Below are 21,601 nucleotides of genomic sequence, written 5' to 3'. Positions count from 1 at the left end.
TTTTCAACTAACCATGACTTGGACCAAAATCGAGACCACAACCCGAATCCAGCATGAAGGGTGCTTTCGTCATTTTGCAAAAGTCAAGTAAAAGGACGTAATGAGATAGATTTTCGTCCTTCAGGGAGAAATTTCTGTCCATTTGGGTAATTTCATTTTCTGGAATTTAGTGATGTCAGTAGCGTGGCTGATTGGTAAAAAGACGAGTCTCGAAGTCGTCATTTGAAGCGGGGGAGAGAGAGACTTCGGCCGGGAAACAAAAAGAACGAAAGCGATATATGCCGGATACTCGCCGGAAATCGTACTTCGCCAGATTCCGAACGATTTCGTTTCCCCCTCTCTTCCCCTCTCTGAGATCGCTCTGAGTGCTGTGTTCTCAATGTAGGAAGTGTTAATGGAGAATATGTCGGAGGAATCCCGGCGGGGAATACGTGAATTCGTCGACGAGAAAATTCTAGGTTTTTTCGTTTTTGGGTTCGGCGGGAGCGGAGGATTCTCGTGAAATCCGGCGTCTGGTGATCTTCTTTTCTTGCTATGATTTCGTTGTTCACGGCAAGCATGTGAAGTGGTTTAGTTGGGAATTGATTGATACATGGAAGAAATCTAGGGTTTTTTTTATTTCTGTGGTTTGTTGAGAATGCTGGTGTGGTGGTTTTGATGAGTATGTGAGCTGAAGTGGCAGTGATTGATTGCTCGAGTTAGAGTTTTTTTTTTATCGTTTTTGTGGTGGAATTCGAGAAATTGGTGTTTGAGTTTTTTGAAGTTGAAAGTGAGATGATTTAGAGGGGGGAAACAATGGGGGATATAGGGCTGCTTAAGGAGGGACTGAAATGGGTTCGATCCCAGAAGGATGTGTTTTTGGGCGCGCAGGCCTTCATGAGTTGCTTGAGGGAACGGGTTGCGGTTTTCGCCGACCGGCACGGGCCTATTTTCTCCAGTTGGTGCTCGCAGCTGGGGGGGTTCTTGTTGTTCTTGTTGTTGCAGTGGAGGGATTGCGCTGTCCGCGGCATCAGCTCGATGCTTGGATTGGGTTCGGCGGCCTTGTTCGTCATAATCTGGAGCTGCTTTCTTAGTTTAACATCGACATCTTGCTTGGTCTGTGTGGTTTTGGTGCTGGTAATTCTTCCTCGTCCATATTCTCGGTTGCTTCCCTTTTCGTTTTTTCTTTATTTTTTTCATTTGGTGGTGGTGGTGGTGCATAGTTTGCCTCTTTTATCATAAGTCTGTATACATGAATGTTTTTACTTATTTTCCCTTTTCATATTGTGGTTTCATTGACCTTTCTTGTATAACCGTGACCACAATACGGAAAGACGTTGACATCTTTCACGGAGAATACTTCACTTAGGGGATGGCAAGGTTTTGATCATTCATTCGCTTTCCATATGTTGCCATTGAGTACAATGCCCAACACGTAGAATAAACAAGTGGTATTGCCCGGTCCTAAGTTGAGGTGGAGAGAATTGGTGTAGAAGTGTTATCATATGAAAATAAGGTGCCTGAAAGTTAGTTTTATCAGGTCCTTTGATTATGACCTTTATAAAAAGCTACTGTATATGCAAGCAATGGAATTGGGAATAGTTTGAAAAGGTTCAATATATCGATAACATTAAGATAGAAGGTAGATATTATAGTGTGGACTTTTGTTGCATTTTAAGGTTAGTATATATGCATGCCATATTGTAAAATAGTTTGATAAGGTTCAATATATCAATGGTTCAATGACATTAAGATACAAGATAGATATTGCACTGGATTTTGTTGCATTTTAAGGTTAAGCTACTGAAAAGACTGCATGATTTTTTATGCAAAACACCAGTCACTGAAAGAGAAGATGAAGCTCCTCTGGCCCCTCAAGCCTTCAGTCTATTAAACTTGTCTTAATTGGACACAAGCCATAATCAAACATTTTGGTTCTGGGTTTAGTGAATCCCACACTGAACTATGAATTTAAGTTTGATGATCCAGTAATTACAAATAACTGGTATTTTAATAACATTTTTTTCACTTTAATACTGATATAATATGTATAAATTTTATGATGTGTTGCATGTAAAATGTGTCAAGTCAATGCTATTTCAAAGATAGAATTAGGTTTAAAAGCCAATCTTAGTTTCATTTAGCATGAGATGAGCCCTCTCTATTAATCTGAACAAATCAATTTTATTATCAAGTTTCACATTTGCACAAACCCAGCTGGGGAGATTCCAAAATACAACTGGACTGGTAAGATATGAAATTTTTACCATAAGTTTTTTTTTTTGCACTCTTGTGTTCACGTGTGTGCTTATAGTTAGTGGTTTGGATCTGGTGCAAGCACTAAGTGTTTGTGTGGATTTAATTAAGCCTAAAGTAAATTCTTATTTTGGTAGGACATTCCTACTCTGTTGGTGATAAATAGGCTGCATTGTATTAGGTTAAACTTGTACATTACTAAGGTAGTAAGGTTGAAGTGTTTAGGTTTGTCTTTGTCGATTCAATCGCCATAATATCAACATGAAGCGATTCTAAACCATTTTTTTTTAATTGGCCAACTGAACTCTGAAGTTATACTTTCATATCAATGTTTAAGATTTCATCATGCTTCATCTTAGATGTGCATAAATTTAGATAGCCTTACTATACACAAAGACACGATAAACTACTTAACTACGTCCAATTACTTAATCAAATATATTTATAGTCAAAACCCTATTAAACGGTTTTTTCTATTGAATATGCTGTCAAAGTTCATTCAAGTTGCATCCCTATGATTAGATCCAAATAATTTAATAGGTAATAGCTTTAGTGGCCGGTATCAGACAGTAATAAGCATATTCATTGAATAGTTAATACACTATGGTCTCTATTCATTGCATAAATGTACTATTTCAAATGCTTGTAGCTTAATGATATGGTATTGCAAGTTTGCAACTAAAAATTGTAAAAACTGGTATATAGTAAAGAAAGTGAAAACAAAATCTGTCCATGACACCTGTATCTATCGCAATAAGAATAGAATAAGACTTGTGAGTCTGATGTGATTATGGAGGACATTGTTAGCATGGTCATTTTTGCCTTCTTGCATTAGGTTGACTGCATCACATTAGCTCCATTGAAGATATTTGACCTAATTGAGCCTGAGCTAGTTATAAATCTGAGCATGATTATCCAATTAAAAGTAAATCTTATAGGTGGATTATGGCGAGGACAAAATCTAAAGCATTGATAACTAAGGTCAAGATGCCAATAGGTCAAGTTTGGCATGGATATCAGATTGAATAGAGTGCACTAGATTCAATCTGTTCAGGAGATCAGGTTGATATTGACTCTTAGTCTCTTAAATTGAATTTCTAATAGAAAAACTATACCAGTCCACTTTAAAAGAAATGCCCTGGTCGTATTGAGTTAATTGTATTCCAATCGCAGTCACATGTTTTATGTATTGTAAAATTATCGAAAAATGTAGTTTCTCCTTGGTGATAGAGGGGCATTCTAATCATGTAGTTGTTTAGAAATTTGTTAAATTGGTAGAATCTATAATTATCTTGAAAATGACCAATATTCTCTGTCTTTCAAAATAACTCTTCAACTCTTCATGTGAAGGATGAGAGAGAGAGTATTAATGGTCTCCTTTTCTATCTTTTGTTTTTTAAGGCAGTCTACAGTTTTCTTTTATGTTTTGGGAAGAGGGTACTGAGCATGCACAGTCAACAGACAGTTTTCATTTTTGTTTTTGTTTTTTGTTTTAATCACCAAAAGAGTGGGCTTTTTGAAATTTGAATTATGGCACCCTGACAGTCTGAATGAGCTGGAAATCATAGTTGCAGATATTGTTGACCCAATCGGACCTTATAGATGTGTTCAACATGGTCCAATCACTAGCAGTCAGCTCTTGAATCGTGTTTTCTCTCCGAAAAAACATGATTTTATAAGCCAAGAAAATGCCACACATTGTAGGATGTTGAATTGAAGCCTCACAAAATACTGCCTACATGTCATAAATGGGCGATCCAAGGGCCAGTTCCCACCATAGTCACAAATCTCGTTCTCGGGATATTCTCAGTAAAAGAGTATCTCAGGATATTTTCGAAAGATGAGTTTTTCTCAGATTTTTTTTGGGAAAATCTTGGCAAATAAAAAATAAATACAAAGAGAGAGAAAGGTGTTGGGCTTGAGCAAGAATGTGAAGTGTGTAACGAGTAGGGGAAGTTTAATGGGAATGCTTATGTCGTTATGCACTGCTAATACATGTTTTCAAGGAATTTGGAATAATCCCATATCAAAGGGAGTGAGTGCCTCCCACATCCTATAAAATGAGGAGGTTCCTGCCTTCGTTCGCTGTGCCTAAAAGGCTTTTTTCGAAGATGGGCAGCAATCAATGCTGCCTTCCGTGCATCATTTAAATGTGCTTCCCGCCATGCAGCATTATTAAATGCTGTTATATAAATAAGGGAAGGAGGAATCATTCCATTACGATGATGGAAGAATTTCTAGATTTTTTTAATATCTTGCAAAAAAATTGCAAGACATTCAGTTTAGCGAGATTTTTAATATCTCGTGAAAAGAATGGAAATATTGTGTTTGAGGTTTATATCACATTTTTCCACGTGATATTTGTTACTATGGTTCCCGCTAACTGAACCATGTATCACATCTGTAAGGTTGGTTTCATGAAAAACAAAAAAAAAATGAAAAAAATGAAAAAGAAACTCATTTGGACGTCATGATGACCTGACAAAATCTTGACCCTCATGTATGTATGTATGTATGTATGTATGTATGTATGTATGTATGTATGTATGTATGTATGTATGTATGACCACCTTGCTTTACGCACAACTGCTAAAGTTCACATCACCAAAGGGGTTCATTGGGTCGACCGAGACCACGTAAGAATAAATTATAACATAAAACAGGAGATCTTACTTTGGTTAGGGTTGCAAGGCATGCAGATTAACTTATTGTGGTGAGTGAGTGTGTATCAGTTTCACTCAGGGCTTTTGATTAAGTTATGCATCATTTAGTTATGTTTCTTCTTCTTCTCGTCCTCTTCTTTGCTTGACTTCTGCTGAAAATTTATTGTACCTATTTTCTAATAAATAATGCTCTTTTGCTTTTTCTAAAAATATAAAAGGTTCTAGTGCTTTTAAGAGTATTTAGTGGAAGAGTGCATTTTGCAGAAAGGGGTTCTGTTGAAAGGAATTTTTGCATCATTGAGAGCAGGAGTTACGTTTCACCAGAAGTTGAAACTTGTTATAATACCAAAATATTTATTGGTTTATGTTCATCTTTTTTAAACATTTGTTTGCAATTTTGACCTAAAAGAATTTTAGGAAATTTACATTGGGCAGCTGATAAAATTTTGAGCAAAGTGGTTGCTTAGAAAGTCTTCTCCTGGTGAATTGAAACATTTGAGTCATGCATTAGAAGAAGAGGTGCACAATTTTTAATGACAAAAAATCCATTACCAAAAAAGCTTTTAAGGGTAAAGCTATGCATCCTACCTGTTGCAATAGGTCAACTTAGTTAAATCTTGAGCTTGGACCACCTTGACCCTTAAACTTGATGAAAATATCTCATCATTTAGAGGTAAGAAGTGGCATTTTTTACCTAAAATATGCTTAGAATTTTAGGAGCTTTGCATTCATTTTCCATTTAACCTGGAGTGGTTGATAAATTTTGAACAAAAGCAAAGTCATTGTTGAAAACAATACATCTTTTCCATGATAAACTGAAACATTTGAGTCATGCATCAGAAGAGATTTTCCATTTCTTAACCAGAAAGAGCATATTTTTGTGCAAAAAAAAATTGATAAGCAACTTTAAACTTTGAAAGCTAGCGATGGGCATCTTGCCTCTTTCGATAGGTCAAGCCAGTGAAATCTTAAGTTTGGACCATGTTAACTGGCAAGGAATAAGTGATGTTCCAAGTTACCCCTATTGCTTTTTCAAATTTTCTGCTTAAATGGTGGGAAAATGCTTCCAAGGCTTGTTGGGATTTAAAAGGGATAAATATGAAGTTGCAAATGGAATGATATGAAGTATATGATAATATGGTGTGAGAACTGGTTGTCTTAGGGACTCCAGCGGTCTCCTTACTTTCTCTGGGACACCTGAAGTTGGGGAATTGTCTTCTCCTTTCTAACAATTAGGTCATGGCCTTCTTCTAGCCATATTGTTTGTTTAGAACTATAAATTTTAGGGAACTTTTCTATTTCAAAGGTTTCTTCCTCCTATTGTGCTTGTTTCACTCCATATCTTCATTGCAAAACATCTACTTTTAATTGTGCATTTCTTTTCAAAGATATTTCCTGGAATTATTAGATCCTTATGTTGAATTATGATGGTTGCATCTATATCTGCTACTGAATATGCCTTTCTTTTCATTCTAGCGTTATCAAAACCCATTTAGTTATTTGTCTTAGAACTATTTGATAATCAGTTATCTCCTGAAAGCCCTTTGGACCATTTGAAGACACTAAATCTGTGTGCTAGAGGAACCTACAACCGTATGTACCATATGTCTTGATAATTTTGGTGAATTTTTGTTGTTGATGTGACTGATGTACCTTGAGATTCTACTGGTTTTCTCTGAACATATTTATTTAAGAGAAGACAAGTTAACAAAATTTTATTTTCCAGGGAGCTTCTGGTGCCACGGTTCGTTATTTGGGCTATACCCCTGGACTCTTCATCGTTGGACTATTTGGGGTTTTGATTTTGTCTATATATGGCAATCTGTGGATAACTGGGATGATATTCATAATTGGAGGTGTCACCCCTCCTTGGCATCCGTGTATTTTTCATGCTTGTGTGCTTCTATTCCGTTAAATGTTTTGTTTTTTCCTCTTTCTTTTATCCTGCATATTTGTTAGGTGCATGGTGAGTAGTGTTAATTGAGTTATGACAGTTCCTGCTCTATTAAGGTGTGGAAGCATCAATCTCATGTTTGTACTTTATATGGTGGTACCGTACCACCATAACTTATGGTACACACTTGATTTACATAGATCTAAGCTCCAAATGCAAAATCTAACCTTTGGATCATGTTTAACATGCTCTATCTACTATTTCCATGTGTTAAAGTTGATTGAAATATGATGTTTTATGCCATTCCTAGACCACTCTTATTTTCATGAATTGTGAGCCGTTGATTTTTATTGTCTCAAAAATAGGATCTTATGATGTATTAGACATGATAAAACCTTCTAACATAGTAAATAAACTGTGCTAAATACATCTCTAGGGTTAGATCTACCATTTGGTGCCTAGATCCATACAATCAAGAATGTTTACCACCGTATGGTATCATGGTACATAACCACCTTATATATATATATATATATATTGGTGATGTCATGAACACTTCTGCCATTCAATATAGAAAATTTCTGTTTATATGATGTATTTACTATTTTTGGGAAATGATTGGTTACCGTCGACTGTACTGTACCCTCTAGTGGAAACATCCTGTTCCATTACATTTTCTTGATTTTTCTGTGGATCAAGCCCTATGGATATGATCTATGTGATTTTTTTAGTCAAAAACATGTTTTAGATTGTCAGATTGCATTGTGTAAGCAGATTTTTAAAGGCTTCAAAATTCAATGTTGCACAATGTGTAAAATTTTTATGATTGAGATAGTCATGTTTAAATTTTATGATTGAGATAGTCATGTTTTTACATCGAAACTACTCGACAAAAAGTGCATTCCCTAGTATAAGGACCATGCTGAATGCATCTGTAGGGTCAAATTGATGAAATAAAACTTGCACCTATGAGTTTTAGTTAGAGAGTACGGTACTCTAGAGTGTAGCCTATATTTCACACTATTTTCATATGCAAAATGTAGGCTAACAAATTCCAGCAACCTAGCCACATCTTGAGCCATAGTCGGTTGTAAATCATTCTGTTGATGAATATGGAGAACCAAGTCTCTTGCCTCATGGGTTGCTGGTCCATGTGTCAATACAGAAGCAACAATAGTTTCAATTTCTATGATTGTACTAGTCTGCAAGTCCTTGGAAAACTTTTTGGCCTATATGGTATCTAGAACCATGTTGTGAAGTTTGATTTTCCTGTTATGCTTTTCCTATTACTGATTTGTCTTTGTTTGTTGACAATATCTACTGTTTCTCTGTTCTTATATGTATTCTAAAGGCTTTGACTTGATGATGTAGGCTATCTGTTCTCCTTGAATCATGCACGGTTAGTGGTCTTCATGTCAACTGCATATGCCATTTACTGTGTTAAAGTTCGTGTTGGGTTACTTGGAGTTTTCCTGTCACTAAACCTAGCCTTTTTATCAAATGACCTATTGAACTATGTGCTTCAAGAATATGAATGTGGGAGCGAGGGTTCAACTTCAGCAGAGAACAATGAAGCTAGTTCCCATGTAGAAGATTTTACATATGATTCTGAATATTCTGCTCAGAGTGATGAATCCGAGAAATTTTCATCTTGCAAAGCATCTTGCAGAATGTCCAGTGTCTCACAACCAGTGCAAATCCACCAAGAGGCTTCTGCTAGCAGGGTTGTTAAAGCAGATTCAAGTTCACTGGATGAGATAAAACGAATATTAGATTGCAAGAATCACTATGAAGCTCTAGGATTTCCCAGGAATAGTAATATAGATTTGACATTGTTGCGAAAGGAATATCGGAAAAAGGTTTGATTAGAATATACTCATTGGCCTCCATTCATTTATATGAAATGCATTCTACAGTTTTAAGCTTGCAATATGCTTTCCAAACTTGCATGTTCATGGGTTTATGAAGGCATCATTTTTGCAGGCTGTGCTTGTTCATCCTGATAAAAATATGGGAATTCCAATGGCGAGTGAGTCATTTAAGAAGCTTCAGTGTGCGTATGAGGTGAGTTTCTATGTTGAAAAGATGCAGCTTAAAAATTTATGCTAGGCCTTTCTCAAGTACTCATGGTTTATATTGTGTGATTTCTTGGGATGTGCTTTCCCTGAAGGTTTATGAAAGGATCTTTCCTTGAAACTTTTGTTCAGGTTCTTTCAGATTCAATAAAGAGGAAAAACTATGATGAGCAATTAAGAAAGGAAGAATGTAGAGAGTCTAGCAGTATTCAACAGAGGAGCCGTGGCAGTTCTCAACCGGTAATTTGTTCAGTGTCATACATTTGTAATTCATTCAGCAACTGAGGTGGAAAAGAAATGTTTTCTCTCAACAAAATTCTTTAGAGTTTAGTGTTATTGGTTTGAACTCTTTCGACTTGCCTGGGCAGATATATTGACCATGAGAAATCCCCAGGCATTTCCAACTCCCATGTTGAACTCAAAGATATCAGAATTCCTATGTAACAACATTCAGTTGCACCATAAAAAGATGGAGCTTCATCTTAGTAGTTATTTGTTATTTTTAAGTTGGAAAAGTTTTCATGCTTGTTTGGTTTATTCACATGCCCATGTAACAACAAATGACTTCTGTTTTCACTGCCATTAACCTCACCATCATTAGTTACAATAAGCTTTGAGCTGAATATGTGTTTGTCTTTTAGGATGGAGTTGACTATCGGTCTGAGGAATCCAGAAGAATACATTGCACAAAATGTGGAAACTTTCATATATGGGTGTGCACAAGTAGATCTAAGGCAAAGGCGAGGTGGTGTCAGGTTTGATTTGCTTTGCTAGTTATAGATCAGTTATTGCATCAAACAGACAGTTTGCTGACCTAGTCTTGAGCCTTTAGTGAAAACTTATTGTTGTTATTAGGATTGTAGACAATACCATCAAGCCAGAGATGGGGATGGTTGGGTTGAACTTGGGTGTACATCAGCCAGGATGCCTCCGAAGGTATTTACTAATCTATGAATGATTCACAAGTCTTAGTTATTCTTGACGTTGGATGTTTTATACTCTTTTGGCAGTTGAAATTTGGAACCATGTCTGTGTAGAAGAGATTGATAAAAATTAGTTTGAGAGAAGGCGGGTATAAAAACTGAAAATGGAAATAACTAAAAGTTTCAATTGACATGGTCTGCACAATAAGAAATTTCAGATATCCATCTTTTCTTTTTCTTCAATCCCACCACACGTCAAAGGAGCTAATCCTTGATGAGGTGTCAACCAAACAAGATGAAGAAAAAAAGGTGAAGGGCTGGAGGGGCGCAAGAAAGGAGGACAGAACAGTGAATCCTCTCACACTAGCCAGTGGAAAACGATCCTGGGTCTTTTTTCTTTATGGGAAATCTAGGGATTAATCTCCCTAGGTTTCGAACCTGAGACCGCTCAGTATGATAGTGTGGCTTTACCATCCGAAGTCCCTCCTGCAGGTGCTTGTCGTACCAATTGCATTGCACTAACAATGAATTGGCTATGGATTCATGCAGAAGTTCTAATAAAGTGCACCACCAGCTATAGAAGCCACTAAGAGTTGTTACATCTGAACTTTCTTAATGCTAGCCAGTAACCAGGAATATGGGGTCACTTTGGGCATACCCAAAGCCATCAGACCATGATACCAGGAAATGCTTCCTATTGAACCTGCAAGAGCTATAGATATAGTACCCCATTTCAGTGGCATGTTTACAGAGAAAGAAAAACTGGTATCTTATAGCTTTCAAAAATATCTGTATTGGATATGTAGAATGAACTCAGCAAATGCACAAAAACTCGGGGAGGTTCTAGGCCTCAATTGGTCAGGTGAAGGAAGCCTATGGAATCACATATGAATACAGTATCTGGTAACCTTCTTCTATATTTCAAGGTTATATCTGGGGAACCAAATCTTGAACTGGCTTAAGGTGTTTCATCTGGACTTAGACCTGGTTCTGGATGTGCCCAAATAATTCCAGCTTGTATCTATCTCTGCTTCCACCTAGATCATTTCTTTGTCATCCGATACCTATTTACAAATGGTTATGGAGTGTATCTTTTGATAAGCATATGAAATATCTACTATATGTGTGGGAGATGCAGGAAAGTTCGTGGGTGTTATTACATGAACTCAACATCAATCAATATCCCATCTTTTGAGCAATATGGGGCAGCGCTGTATCTTGAATGACTGGAATTGGATAGGTTGGATTCTGGTTGGGAATGAGCTGTTTTTGTAGCCTTGCTAGGAAGTGATAGAGCTATGAAGTGTCTTAAATCTTGTTATAAGTTGGAATTTCATATAGAAGTTGGTTTCCATATGTTCCTCTTTTTCCTTTGTTTTCTTTTTCAAATCAATTGAGAGAATTAGAAAAATTAAAAAATATTCATTCTGATTGCAGTTGAATTGAATTGCTTATCTCTGCTTCAACTCATTCATTACTATGTCATTATTGTGAGGCTTGGATAATGCATAATAACAATTTAACCGTCTCTGTTGTAAACCAAATCCTTGGTATTGCTTTGGGAGTGGAGAGGTAGTTTATGAAATTAGCAAGACCCTTCTACACTTCCTTACCAAGCATTTGGCTTTTCCAGGCATCAAGCTTGAATATTGTAACATAGCTATTATCCACTTGATGCCCATTCATTTCATGGGAAGGGAGGGAACCCCTTTCATATGAAAAGGGGCACATGATTCGAAAAACCATCCTGCCTCTCCTTTCATACAAATTGGTTTCCACACCTCCCCCCAATGGGGAATCCATTTCGTTTGAAATGGTAAGCCCCATGGGAAAATGCGGTACTCGATGTGCTGCAATGTAGGCACTGTGTTAGCCCCACATTTTCTTTCAGGCCTGTTTGTTTCATACTGGCAAGAAAGTAAGCCATTTTCATGCAAAATAGCCCCCTTTCCCATGAACAAATGTGCCATTAGTGATTTCCTCCTGCAGAAAATGGCCGCTATTTTAACACATTTTGGTAAGTTACAATTGTGCATTTTCAAGGCATGGATTGCTGATTGTCTATGTCACAGGGACTCTCCAACTAGGTGCTGCACCCGCGCCGCACCCGCACCCGATGCGGTCAACCTGACCCTGGGTGCAGTCAACGCACCCAGGGTCATTTATGTCCAACTTTTGGACTTTATATATATATATATATATATATATATATATATATATATATTTGCCGCACCCCGGCACCCAAGTTTTTTGAAAGTGCTGCACCCCCGCACCCGCACCCATGTGACATAGCTGATTGTTGAACTCTTATCATTTCCTTGTAAGCTGTTTCACAAACCATGGACTAAGAAATTCATGTGCGATAACAAGTGCCTACATCATCTACTTATCTTTATCTTAGTATCATGTCCATATCACTGACAGGAGTAGAATTTTTTTTCCCTTATTTCATAGCATTTCTCTATTCAAAGTTAGCAACTGCAGCAACCTGAAAGATACAGCCACAGGCTCATAGCTAGTATAATGAGTGTGATTAGCTTTTTATTGCAAGCAGTAATTAGCATATTGCATTTTTTAATATCTGCATCTCTCTCTCCCCTGAGGATCTGCTACTCTTATGTGAAGGTCCCTCTTTTATTTTTTTTCCTGATGGCTATTACTACGGTCTTGTAGTATTTAATATTGTTAAAAAATGTGCAAGCAAGCATTATGCGCATATACTTGCCTGCCCTAAATTTCCAATAAGCCAATTGTTACAAGTTTAGAAAAATATATAATTTTGTTTAGACTGTATTTTTGCACTATGGACGCTACACTTACCCTGTTTCTTTTCTGAATGGAAGATACTGCATTGTTTTAAAACTTACAATGAAGGAAAACTTGAATACTCAGTTACATCTATGACATGTGAGAAATTTAACATGAGTAGGTTGTAATTTATCCTAATTGGTGGATAGATAATGAAAAAGGTGTATAGTGTTTCGGGTCTGGATCCTATACCAGACCCGAGTTCATTCCATTTTATGTATTAGTGTAAAATTTAAATGTATTTCTTTTTTCTGGGTTGGGTTCAGATATTATATTAGACCCGACCCGGCCCATGTACACTTAAGTGCCTTTATACAATGCATTAGGTCACGATTTCTGAGATACAGAAATCGTGACAGCCGCAGAGGCCCATTTTGGTTTTCTCTTCTCTTCTCTCTTTCTCTCTCTCCCTCTCTTTCTCTGTTTTCTCTCTTAATGCAGGTGCAGATGAAATCCTATCATGGTATCAGAGCGTAGATCCTTCTAGAGGCAAAAAAGAACTCTGGCTCGTGACAACGATCAAAAAAATTTGAGGTTTTTCGCTTCTCATTTTCTTTCTGTTCTTCTTTCTCCTTCGTCTCTTTTCTTTCCCCCTTTCTGAATCTTCCTGTGTACTCACACCTCACGTGAGTTACATTTTTGTGAATCTGTGATTCACGGGCACTCTATTCACGTGAATCCAGATCGTGGATTGACTGCATTTCACGTGAACTGGTTCACGTGAAGCATCAGTCTTCTCCCAGATCGTGGGTTAACATCTCTTCACGTGAATTCGTGAACTGATTCACGTGAGATATTAAATTTGTTTCTATTAATCGTTTGATTCCCTTTTCATTCTGTCTTTTCCAAAATCTCTCTGCATATTCGGATGTTATAGTGCTTCCCTTTGATTCCCTGTGCTCTGCTGCACATTATCATTCTTGATTTCCCTTTGCTGAAACAGTCAAAGGAGGGGTTTCTTAACGTGTGATTACTTCTTAACGTGTGATTATCTTTTCGCGCAAGCCCCTTTTGGTGCACAGAAAGGCCCAAGTTTCTTCATTTTCTGATTTTAACAGTCTACGATTCTCTTCTCTGAGTGTTGGGAGAAGGTTGAACTTTTTGTCTGTTGATTCTTATTCTCTATGGATCCCTACCACCCTCAATCAAATCTTTCTTCAAGTTTTCTCAACCAACTTGTTTCTGAGAAGTTGAATACCTCAAATTTATTGATATGGAAGAGGCAGATTATTCTTTTCATAAGGAGTCAAGGCCTCTTAGGTCACCTGGATGGAACCACTTCAGTTCCACCAAAATTTAGCCCGAGAGAAGAAAAAGATGACAAAGGGGCGAGTTCAATCGTGTATGTCAAAAATGTTGAATTCCTCAATTGGGAAAGAAAAGACCAGTCAGTTGTTGCATACATCACATCCACCCTGTCTCAAGAGATCCTTCTTGCCATTCCTGACAATTGTAGAGCTCTATAACTCTGGGAACGACTGGTTCAAACGTATTCGCAGGTTTCTCAAGCAAGAGTAGTTTTTTTAAAAAGAGAATTTCAGTTGTTAAGGAAAGATTCCATGACCATCATGGAATATTTGAACAAGATGAAGACCATCACAGATCAACTTGCAGTTATAGGATGTGCCGTTAGTGACAGTGACATGGTGCAACAAACCCTGAGTGGATTGGGATCTGACTACAACATGATAGTCACTTCACTATTGTGTCTCCCTGTTCTTCCTACCTTTGATGAATTACGAGCCAAATTGATCCAATATGAAATGACTCTGAAGGGATTCTCTGAAGAAACTCATAATCATTCAAATTCTCAAGAAGTTTTTGCTACAGGAGTGACCTATGGTAGAGGACGAGGATGAGGACGAGGAGGACAATGGGCGAAGTGGACACGGAGGGCGTGGTTTGCTTCCCACTCCAAACACGTTTACTCATGCGCAGGGAACAAGATCCATCCATACTTGCTTCCTTTGTAACAAAAAGGGACATATCAAGGCGAATTATTGGCATAATCCAGAGAATAAAGGAAAGAGTCCACAAATAGAAATCAAGAGATAGTTCACAAATACCAGAGACAGTGGAGAGATTAAAGATTTGCTGATATCTGCCTTGTCAGAGTTAAAATTGAAGCAGAATGATGAAGGCACTTGGTTTGTCGATTCCGGGGCAGCGACTCATGTGACAGGCGATGCAGGTAAAATTTCTAATCCTATTCCTTATTTTGGAAAAAGTAAGATTGTCATTGGAGATGGATCCCGCCATCTTGTTTCCCATGTTGGAAAGACTGTCATCCCCATGTCACATTCCACTCTTACTCTTTCTGACGTTCTTCATGCCCCTGACATTAAGAAAAATATTGTCTCCGTTTCTAAACTTATTGATGATAATAATGCTTCAGTTGAATTCACTCCCTTCTTTGTGCAGGTCAAGGACCTACGCACGAGGGAAACATTCGTTGAAGGAAAGAGACGAGGCAACATGTATGTCTTTGAAGAAGCTCCATGTCGTGATGTTTGCCCTTCTCACCTGATTTCGAAGCCTTCATCAGAGTCATGTTCCTCCTCTTCTGCTAGTGTTTTTAGTATCTCTGAATGCAATAAGCCATCCTTATGGCATAGTAGGTTAGGACATTGTGGGAGTCATTTGATTGAGAAACTTGTTTCTAATAATCCCATTCCAAAAGAAAGTCTTAAAGGGGATGAGAGTAGTCATAAATGTTCCGGTTGCCTTTTGTGCAAGAGTCATGTATTGTCTTTCCATTCAATTAATAAGAGAGCTTCAAAACCTTTTGAGATCATTTGTTCTGATGTGTGGGGACCCGCCCCAATTGTCTCTGGGTCTGGAAGCAGATATTATCTAATCTTTGTTGATAGCTATTCTCGATACACTTGGATATATTTCATAAAAAATAAGTCAGAAGTCTTCTCTTTGTTTCAAAATTTCTTTTCCTTGGTCAAAAACCAATTTTCTGAGTCCATTCAGTTTTTCCAATGTGATGGAGGTGGGGAATTTTCATCCCATGATTTTATTTCTTTTCTTCGAGATAATGGAATAGGAAGAAGGGTATCCTGCCCTCACACTCAACAAAATGGGATTGCTGAACGAAAACATAGACATATCGTTGAAAGTGCCATGAGTATGCTTCATGACAGCAATATTCCCACCAACCTATGGACAAAAAGCCTTTCATTCTGCCATGCATGTGATAAATAGATTGCCAATGGTCATTCTGGAAAACAAGTCTCCTTATCAGTGTTTCTTTGGAGCTCATCCTAGTTATCATGATCTGCGTGTTTTTGGATGTGTTTGCTATGTGCAGGTTGATCGGTCCCTGAGAAACAAGTTTCAAGACAAGGCCTAGAAGTGTAGGTTTGTGGGATACGTAGATGACTACAAAGGATATAGGTGCTATGATCCCACCAACAAACGTATCAAAATCTCAAGAAATGTTGTCTTTGATGAGCAAAATTTCGATGACAAAGCTGATGCAACCAATATACCAACTGAAGTTTATTATCCTTGGTTGAGTTCAGAACTTTTTGCTAGCTCTAGCGAAGCATGTTCACCAGATTGCGTGCAGCAAGAAGAAGAGATGTCTGAAAACACTGAGACGTCGGGGTCACAGAATTCAGAAAAAATACCTGGCAGATACAAAGGCTTTGTCTATTCCAGACAGAGACCGATGACATCAAGCCATTCAGATCATGCTTCAGTCATCAATCCGACCCCTTCTCACACTCCTGAGATCAGAAAATCAAGCCGCATACGACATACCATTGACAGGTGGGTCAGCTATAACAACTTCTCCTTGGATCTTCAGCTGTTTTTAACTGCTCTCAATAAAGAAGATGAGCCCACTATGTACTACCAGGCAGCCACTTCTACCAAGTGGGTAGAAGCCATGAATGATGAAATGCAAGCTTTGCATGAATGTGAAACTTAGGAAGTCGTTCCCAGACCGCCTGACAAAAATGTTGTTGGATGTAAATGGGTCTACAAGATAAAGTACAAGCCAGATGGAACTATTGAGCGATACAAGGCAAGGCTCGTAGCAAAAGGATTCACTCAAGAAGCAGGGCAAGACTATGATGAGACTTTTAGTCCGGTTGTAAGAATGGTAACAATTCAGATTATTATCTTTCTAGCTGTTGAACATGGGTGGAAGTTGAGTCAGCTTGATGTAAAGAATGCCTTCTTGCATGGGGACTTGAAGGAGGGAGTGTATATGGAGCAACCCCTTGGATATCAAGAACAAAATTGTAAAACTCATGTGTGCAGGTTAAAGAGAGCTATCTATGATCTGAAACAAGCATCTCACTCTTGGTTTGATAGCTTCTCACTAGAGATTCAGAAACATGGATTTTCGCGTTTCATGCTGGACCACTCATTGTTCTTTTTTAGAAGCTAGATTGTGACCACTCTGTTATTAATTTATGTTGATGATATTGTTATCACAGGAAACTCTGTGGTTCACATCCAAGAAGTGAAAGACTTACTAGGTCAGAGGTTCAAAATGAAAGATCTTGGAACTCTACGCTATTTTCTTGGTGTAGAAGTTGATAATCAAACTCATGGCTTGACACTCACTCAGCACAAGTACACCGTAGATGTTCTCCGCAAGGCAGGTATGAAAGACTGCAAACCTTTGGGAACTCCGAGTGTGCTGCATCAAAAACTTAGTGCCCATGATGGAGATTTGTGTGATGATCCCACCAGGTATCGAAGCATAATAGAAATGTTACAGTATCTGACCTTCACTAGACCAGATATTGTTTATTCAGTCAATCAAGTATCTCAATTTATGCATGCGCCAGGTACTGGACATATGGAAGTTGTCAAGAGGATCCTTAGATATCTGAAAGGGACTATTGGGGATGGATTGACTTACTCACCACAATCATATGGCAAAGATGAGCATGGACTCACTGTATATTGTGATGCAGACTGGGCTGGGGATCTTGATGAACGAAGATCTACATCAGGATATTGTGTCTTCATTGGAAGAAATTTAGTCTCTTGGAGCAGTGGAAAACAAAAAGCTATCACTAGATCAAGTATTGAGGCTGAATATAGATCTATGGCTGCTGCCACTGCCGAAGTCACATGGATCAGACATCTACTGACTGAAGTAGGAGAAAAGATCTCCCACACTACCTTGCTATGTGACAACCAAAGTGCTATTAACATGTCATTCAATCCAGTACATCACAGTCGTGCTAAACACATTGAGATTGACCAACACTTTGTGAGACAGAAAGTTGAAGAAAAAAAGCTTGAGCCTGAGTTCGTCAATACTGAACAACAAGTTGTGGACCTATTTACGAAAGGATTAACAAAGGATCGTTTTTGGACGCTCAAAGGCAAGTTGTGCATGGTTCATAACCATGATCAACTTGAGGGGGGGGGTGAAAAAGGTGTATAGTGTTTCGGATCTGGATCCTATACCAGACCCGAGTTCATTCCATTTTATGTATTAGTGTAAAATTTAAATGTATTTCTTTTTTCTGGGTTGGGTTCGGATATTATATTAGACCCGACCCGACCCATGTACACTTAAGTGCCTTTATACAATGCATTAGGTCACGATTTCTGAGATACAGAAATCGTGACAGCCGCAGAGGCCCCTTTTGGTTTTCTCTTCTCATCTCTCTCTCTCCCCCTCTCTTTCTCTGTTTTCTCTCTTAATGCAGGTGCAGATGAAATTCTATCAGATAATTATAAAATACACATGGAAAAATTATTTCATCGTAATAATGATATTCCTGCATAAGCTCCTCAAAGAGTGCTGAGCTGTTTATTCTAAATGCTCACATTGATATTTCTGTCATCCTTTATTCAACATGGTGCAAGTTATTATTAGTATCTTAAAAACTTTCTAGCTATTTGGAAACTTTCTTGAATTTTATTCCTGTTTCTACTGGACATTGTGCTGCTATGAATAACATATTTATAATACTTGGCATCACAGGTAGATATTCCTCGTGCCTATGTTTGTGGTGAAAGCAAGATCTTTGATGTCTCAGAATGGGCTATTTGTCAGGTAATGCATAGAAACAGTTCTCAGTTTTCTTCTAAAAGAATAGACCCACCCTGGTGACATATAGATGGGTTAACTCCACAACTGTGGTTATGCTGATTTTCTTTCCTTTGAAAATAAGCGTGCACAATTTTTATAAGAAAGTGAGCCTCATTCTGAATGTTAACTGTGTTTTATGATATTGTCAAAGGTACAGCTATCAGCCTATCATATTTAAAACAATAAATGTGAGACTCTATCTGCAGATATGTTGATTTCTATGTCACAAAGACATGCGGACATGAGGACGCGTAATACGGATTCGACTCGAACGTTTGATTTTTTTAGGAAAGGGGACACGAGGACACAGATTTTTTTGAAAATTTTAATCAATTTTTAACTTTTTTTATATATTTTAATGTTTAAAATGTATTTTTTATTAAAATAAAACTTAAAACAATATAAAATAATAAAATAATATCAAAATATGGACCGTATGTGTCATTGTCAGTGTCCACATGTCCGCTCATGTCATCAGGGACACTCCACCAAAATGGTGTGCCCCTGTGACATTGGTTGATTTTGTCATATGCTATGTTATATGAAATAAATGGAGAAAAGACAAAGCATTTGCTACTTTGTGTGGTTCTGTTCAGATAGCAATCCTTATACACCATTATGTAGGAAGTGTCATGCCTGCGTCAACCACAGTTTCAATGCAGGTGCTCAACATGTGGTTGTTCAGCAGGTTAGTGAGCACTGTATGTTTGTACGAGTAAAAAGCTCCAACATCTGTCTTATCCACTCTTCTCCTCAACTGTCTTTCGTATAGTCAGATGTTAGATACTTTTTATACACTATGAGGGTTCGTGTGCACTGTATGTTTGTATGAGTAAAAAGCTCCAACATCTGTCCTATCCACTCTTCTCCTCGACTATCTTTTTTGATAGGCAGATGTTAGACACTTTTTATGCACTATGATGTATGGGGAGTGCTCTTGGTTCTAATTATGCGTCTGTCAGGTGCATTGAGTATGTGCCTCTTATTGGCTGGAAGATGGTCCTGGTGATTGTACTAAAGATGAGCAGTAATATAATCTTGTGATGAAATTATCTATTTCCTGTCAAGGTTACCTTCTGTACCAGCTCTTTTGTTCAACTGAAAGGCCAGCTTTGCCAGGTTTATGAAGCTGTTATTTATCTTTATAGAAGGCAATGAAAAGGACAGCATGGAAAACTTAGAAATAGAAAAGTAACCATATTACCAGCCGAAAACTACAAATTCAACTATCTGCTTCCTGGCTCCATTTCTATAATCTGTTTTGTGGAATTTGCATCTGTCCTAACACCTAAACAGTCACATTCTTTATATCCTTTCAGTATTGGTTGCCTTCCTTACTTCCATTAACACGGTCATGCCACCAGGCATAAAGTACCACTGACCCTGACGATAATATGAAAATGCTGCTGTAGAAAAACCAGCAGCTGCTTCTTTTCTGCTGGCTCAATGACAGTAAAATTTTAAACCAAGGAAATCACTTCCAGCCTGGCAGACTAAAAGATAATTGACCGGAACTGATACACATTTCTTGATTTATTTGTCTGGGCAGGGAATGGCTTGCAAGCCAAATACTCACAGGCCAACATTCCATGTAAATATGGTTGGGTTAGAGAAGAAGGTTCAAAGGTCAAAATCTGACTGCAGATTCACATGGGATTTGGATGCCGAGATGACAGATGAAAAAGGGGATGAAGAGTTTGACGTTTGGCTTCAGCAAGCATTGGCTGCAGGTCTCTTTTCTGATATCACAGAAACATCGTCCAGGCGCAGAAGGTCCTGGGGTTCTTTCTTGATCAACCAAAAGAAGTTTAAGAAACAATGGCTGGGTGGTCTGTAAATTGACAGTTTCAAAAGGAAACTGCAGAGAAAACCAAAAGATCAAGAAAAGAGCTGTAAAAAAAAAAAACGGTTACACGAAAGGCTTGCCAAATTCATTAAGCTCGTGCAGGTTGAAAAAAGAAGTGAAGGTTGGAGATCAGTAAAAGAGGGAAGGGAAGGAAACAAGGGAATAACGTTCTGAACAGAGGTTGGATGCCTGTTCTGGTTGTAAATAGATCTATTGATCTCCTTTTCTCTGCAAGTACTGTACATGTTTTGTTGTACTGTGAAGTTTTCTGCTGCTTTATGATTCTTTTAGCCATCATTCAATCAGAAAGGAAAGCTTGGCTAATCTGTCTTCTACCTGTTCTGCAGGGTTATGAATTGCAAGGTTTACTTGATTCATAGAGCTTTTGGATTTTGATGAATTGGGGACAGATTGTGTCCCCATCTGGCGTGCTAATCTACTAACTGCTATTCTTTTGCTACTACTGGTTGATATTGGGTGATCTGCTGACCAGGGTGCCGGTTTTGTTTTCTTAGTAGAAGAATATACTTTCTGATTAGACAATCAGGTTTTCATGGCTCAGGTTCACTAAATTCTAAAATCTAATTTTCCCTAATCTCACCAATGGAATAAACCTGGTCCAGTATGGTTGGTCTAATGCATTTCACAGTTTTAATTCTTAGAAGTGAGGACTTTTTTTTTTGAATTTATGGTATTTCGCAGCACTATCTTCATTAATTTCAATACAATCTCGTTTTTCATTTTGTGTTAATGTAAACTAAGTTAACATTTTGCTCATTGTAAATATCCCAGCATTTCCTTTAAAGCGAAGCTCATATTTTTCTTTTCATTCATGTCATATATTTTTTATTTATTCTTGAGATAATGTACTATAAGTTGAGATAATGTACTATAAGTAGGACGCTTGGCGTTCTTTTTTTATAGGCAGGTATTGTGATTGCTTCAAAGAAAGGGGTGTTGGGTTATCACATTTCATTTAATTGATTTAAATTGAAAGCTAAGCAGTGATAATTCGAAAAAATGCTTGGGAGTAAAAGAAATCTTTTCCATCTCTTTTGTTAATTTTCATTAACTTTAAACTTGT

General features: G+C 37.7%; 1 protein-coding gene across 2 annotated transcripts; it reads left to right on the top strand.

Moving 5' to 3' along the window:
* The first annotated feature begins 222 nt into the window (after positions 1 to 222).
* On the top strand, positions 223 to 21,350 carry LOC149831237 (uncharacterized). 2 transcript variants are annotated; one of them, XR_016433268.1, is made up of 10 exons: positions 223 to 1,116; positions 6,625 to 6,754; positions 8,164 to 8,651; positions 8,776 to 8,856; positions 9,000 to 9,107; positions 9,509 to 9,622; positions 9,723 to 9,803; positions 18,564 to 18,635; positions 20,221 to 20,697; positions 20,865 to 21,350. XR_016433268.1 is itself a non-coding variant. In XM_090013760.1 (9 exons), exons 1-9 carry the CDS (start codon positions 796 to 798, stop codon positions 20,506 to 20,508), a joined length of 1,683 nt encoding a protein of 560 aa, XP_089869886.1. In that variant the 5' UTR covers positions 223 to 795; the 3' UTR covers positions 20,509 to 20,826. The 2 variants fall into 2 exon arrangements, 1 of the variants encoding a protein (XP_089869886.1); XM_090013760.1 differs by lacking the exon at positions 20,865 to 21,350 and having other exon boundaries at positions 20,221 to 20,826.
* The last annotated feature ends 251 nt before the right edge of the window (positions 21,351 to 21,601 follow it).

Source organism: Nuphar pumila, chromosome 7 (genome assembly GCF_984573655.1).
Source record: "Nuphar pumila chromosome 7, dmNupPumi1.hap1.1, whole genome shotgun sequence".
NCBI lineage: Eukaryota > Viridiplantae > Streptophyta > Magnoliopsida > Nymphaeales > Nymphaeaceae > Nuphar > Nuphar pumila.
The sequence above is the reverse complement of the archived record's forward strand: the minus strand, read 5'-3'. Positions and strand labels throughout refer to the sequence as shown.

Excerpts from the sequence above, each read along its gene's own strand:
- LOC149831237 (XM_090013760.1), top strand. The coding sequence starts at position 796 with ATGGGGGATATAGGGCTGCTTAAGGAGGGACTGAAATGGGTTCGATCC. Across the intron at positions 1,117-6,624 it reads TCTGTGTGGTTTTGGTGCTG|GGAGCTTCTGGTGCCACGGT; the intron begins GTAATTCTTCCT and ends TTTATTTTCCAG. Across the intron at positions 18,636-20,220 it reads CAGAATGGGCTATTTGTCAG|GGAATGGCTTGCAAGCCAAA; the intron begins GTAATGCATAGA and ends TTGTCTGGGCAG.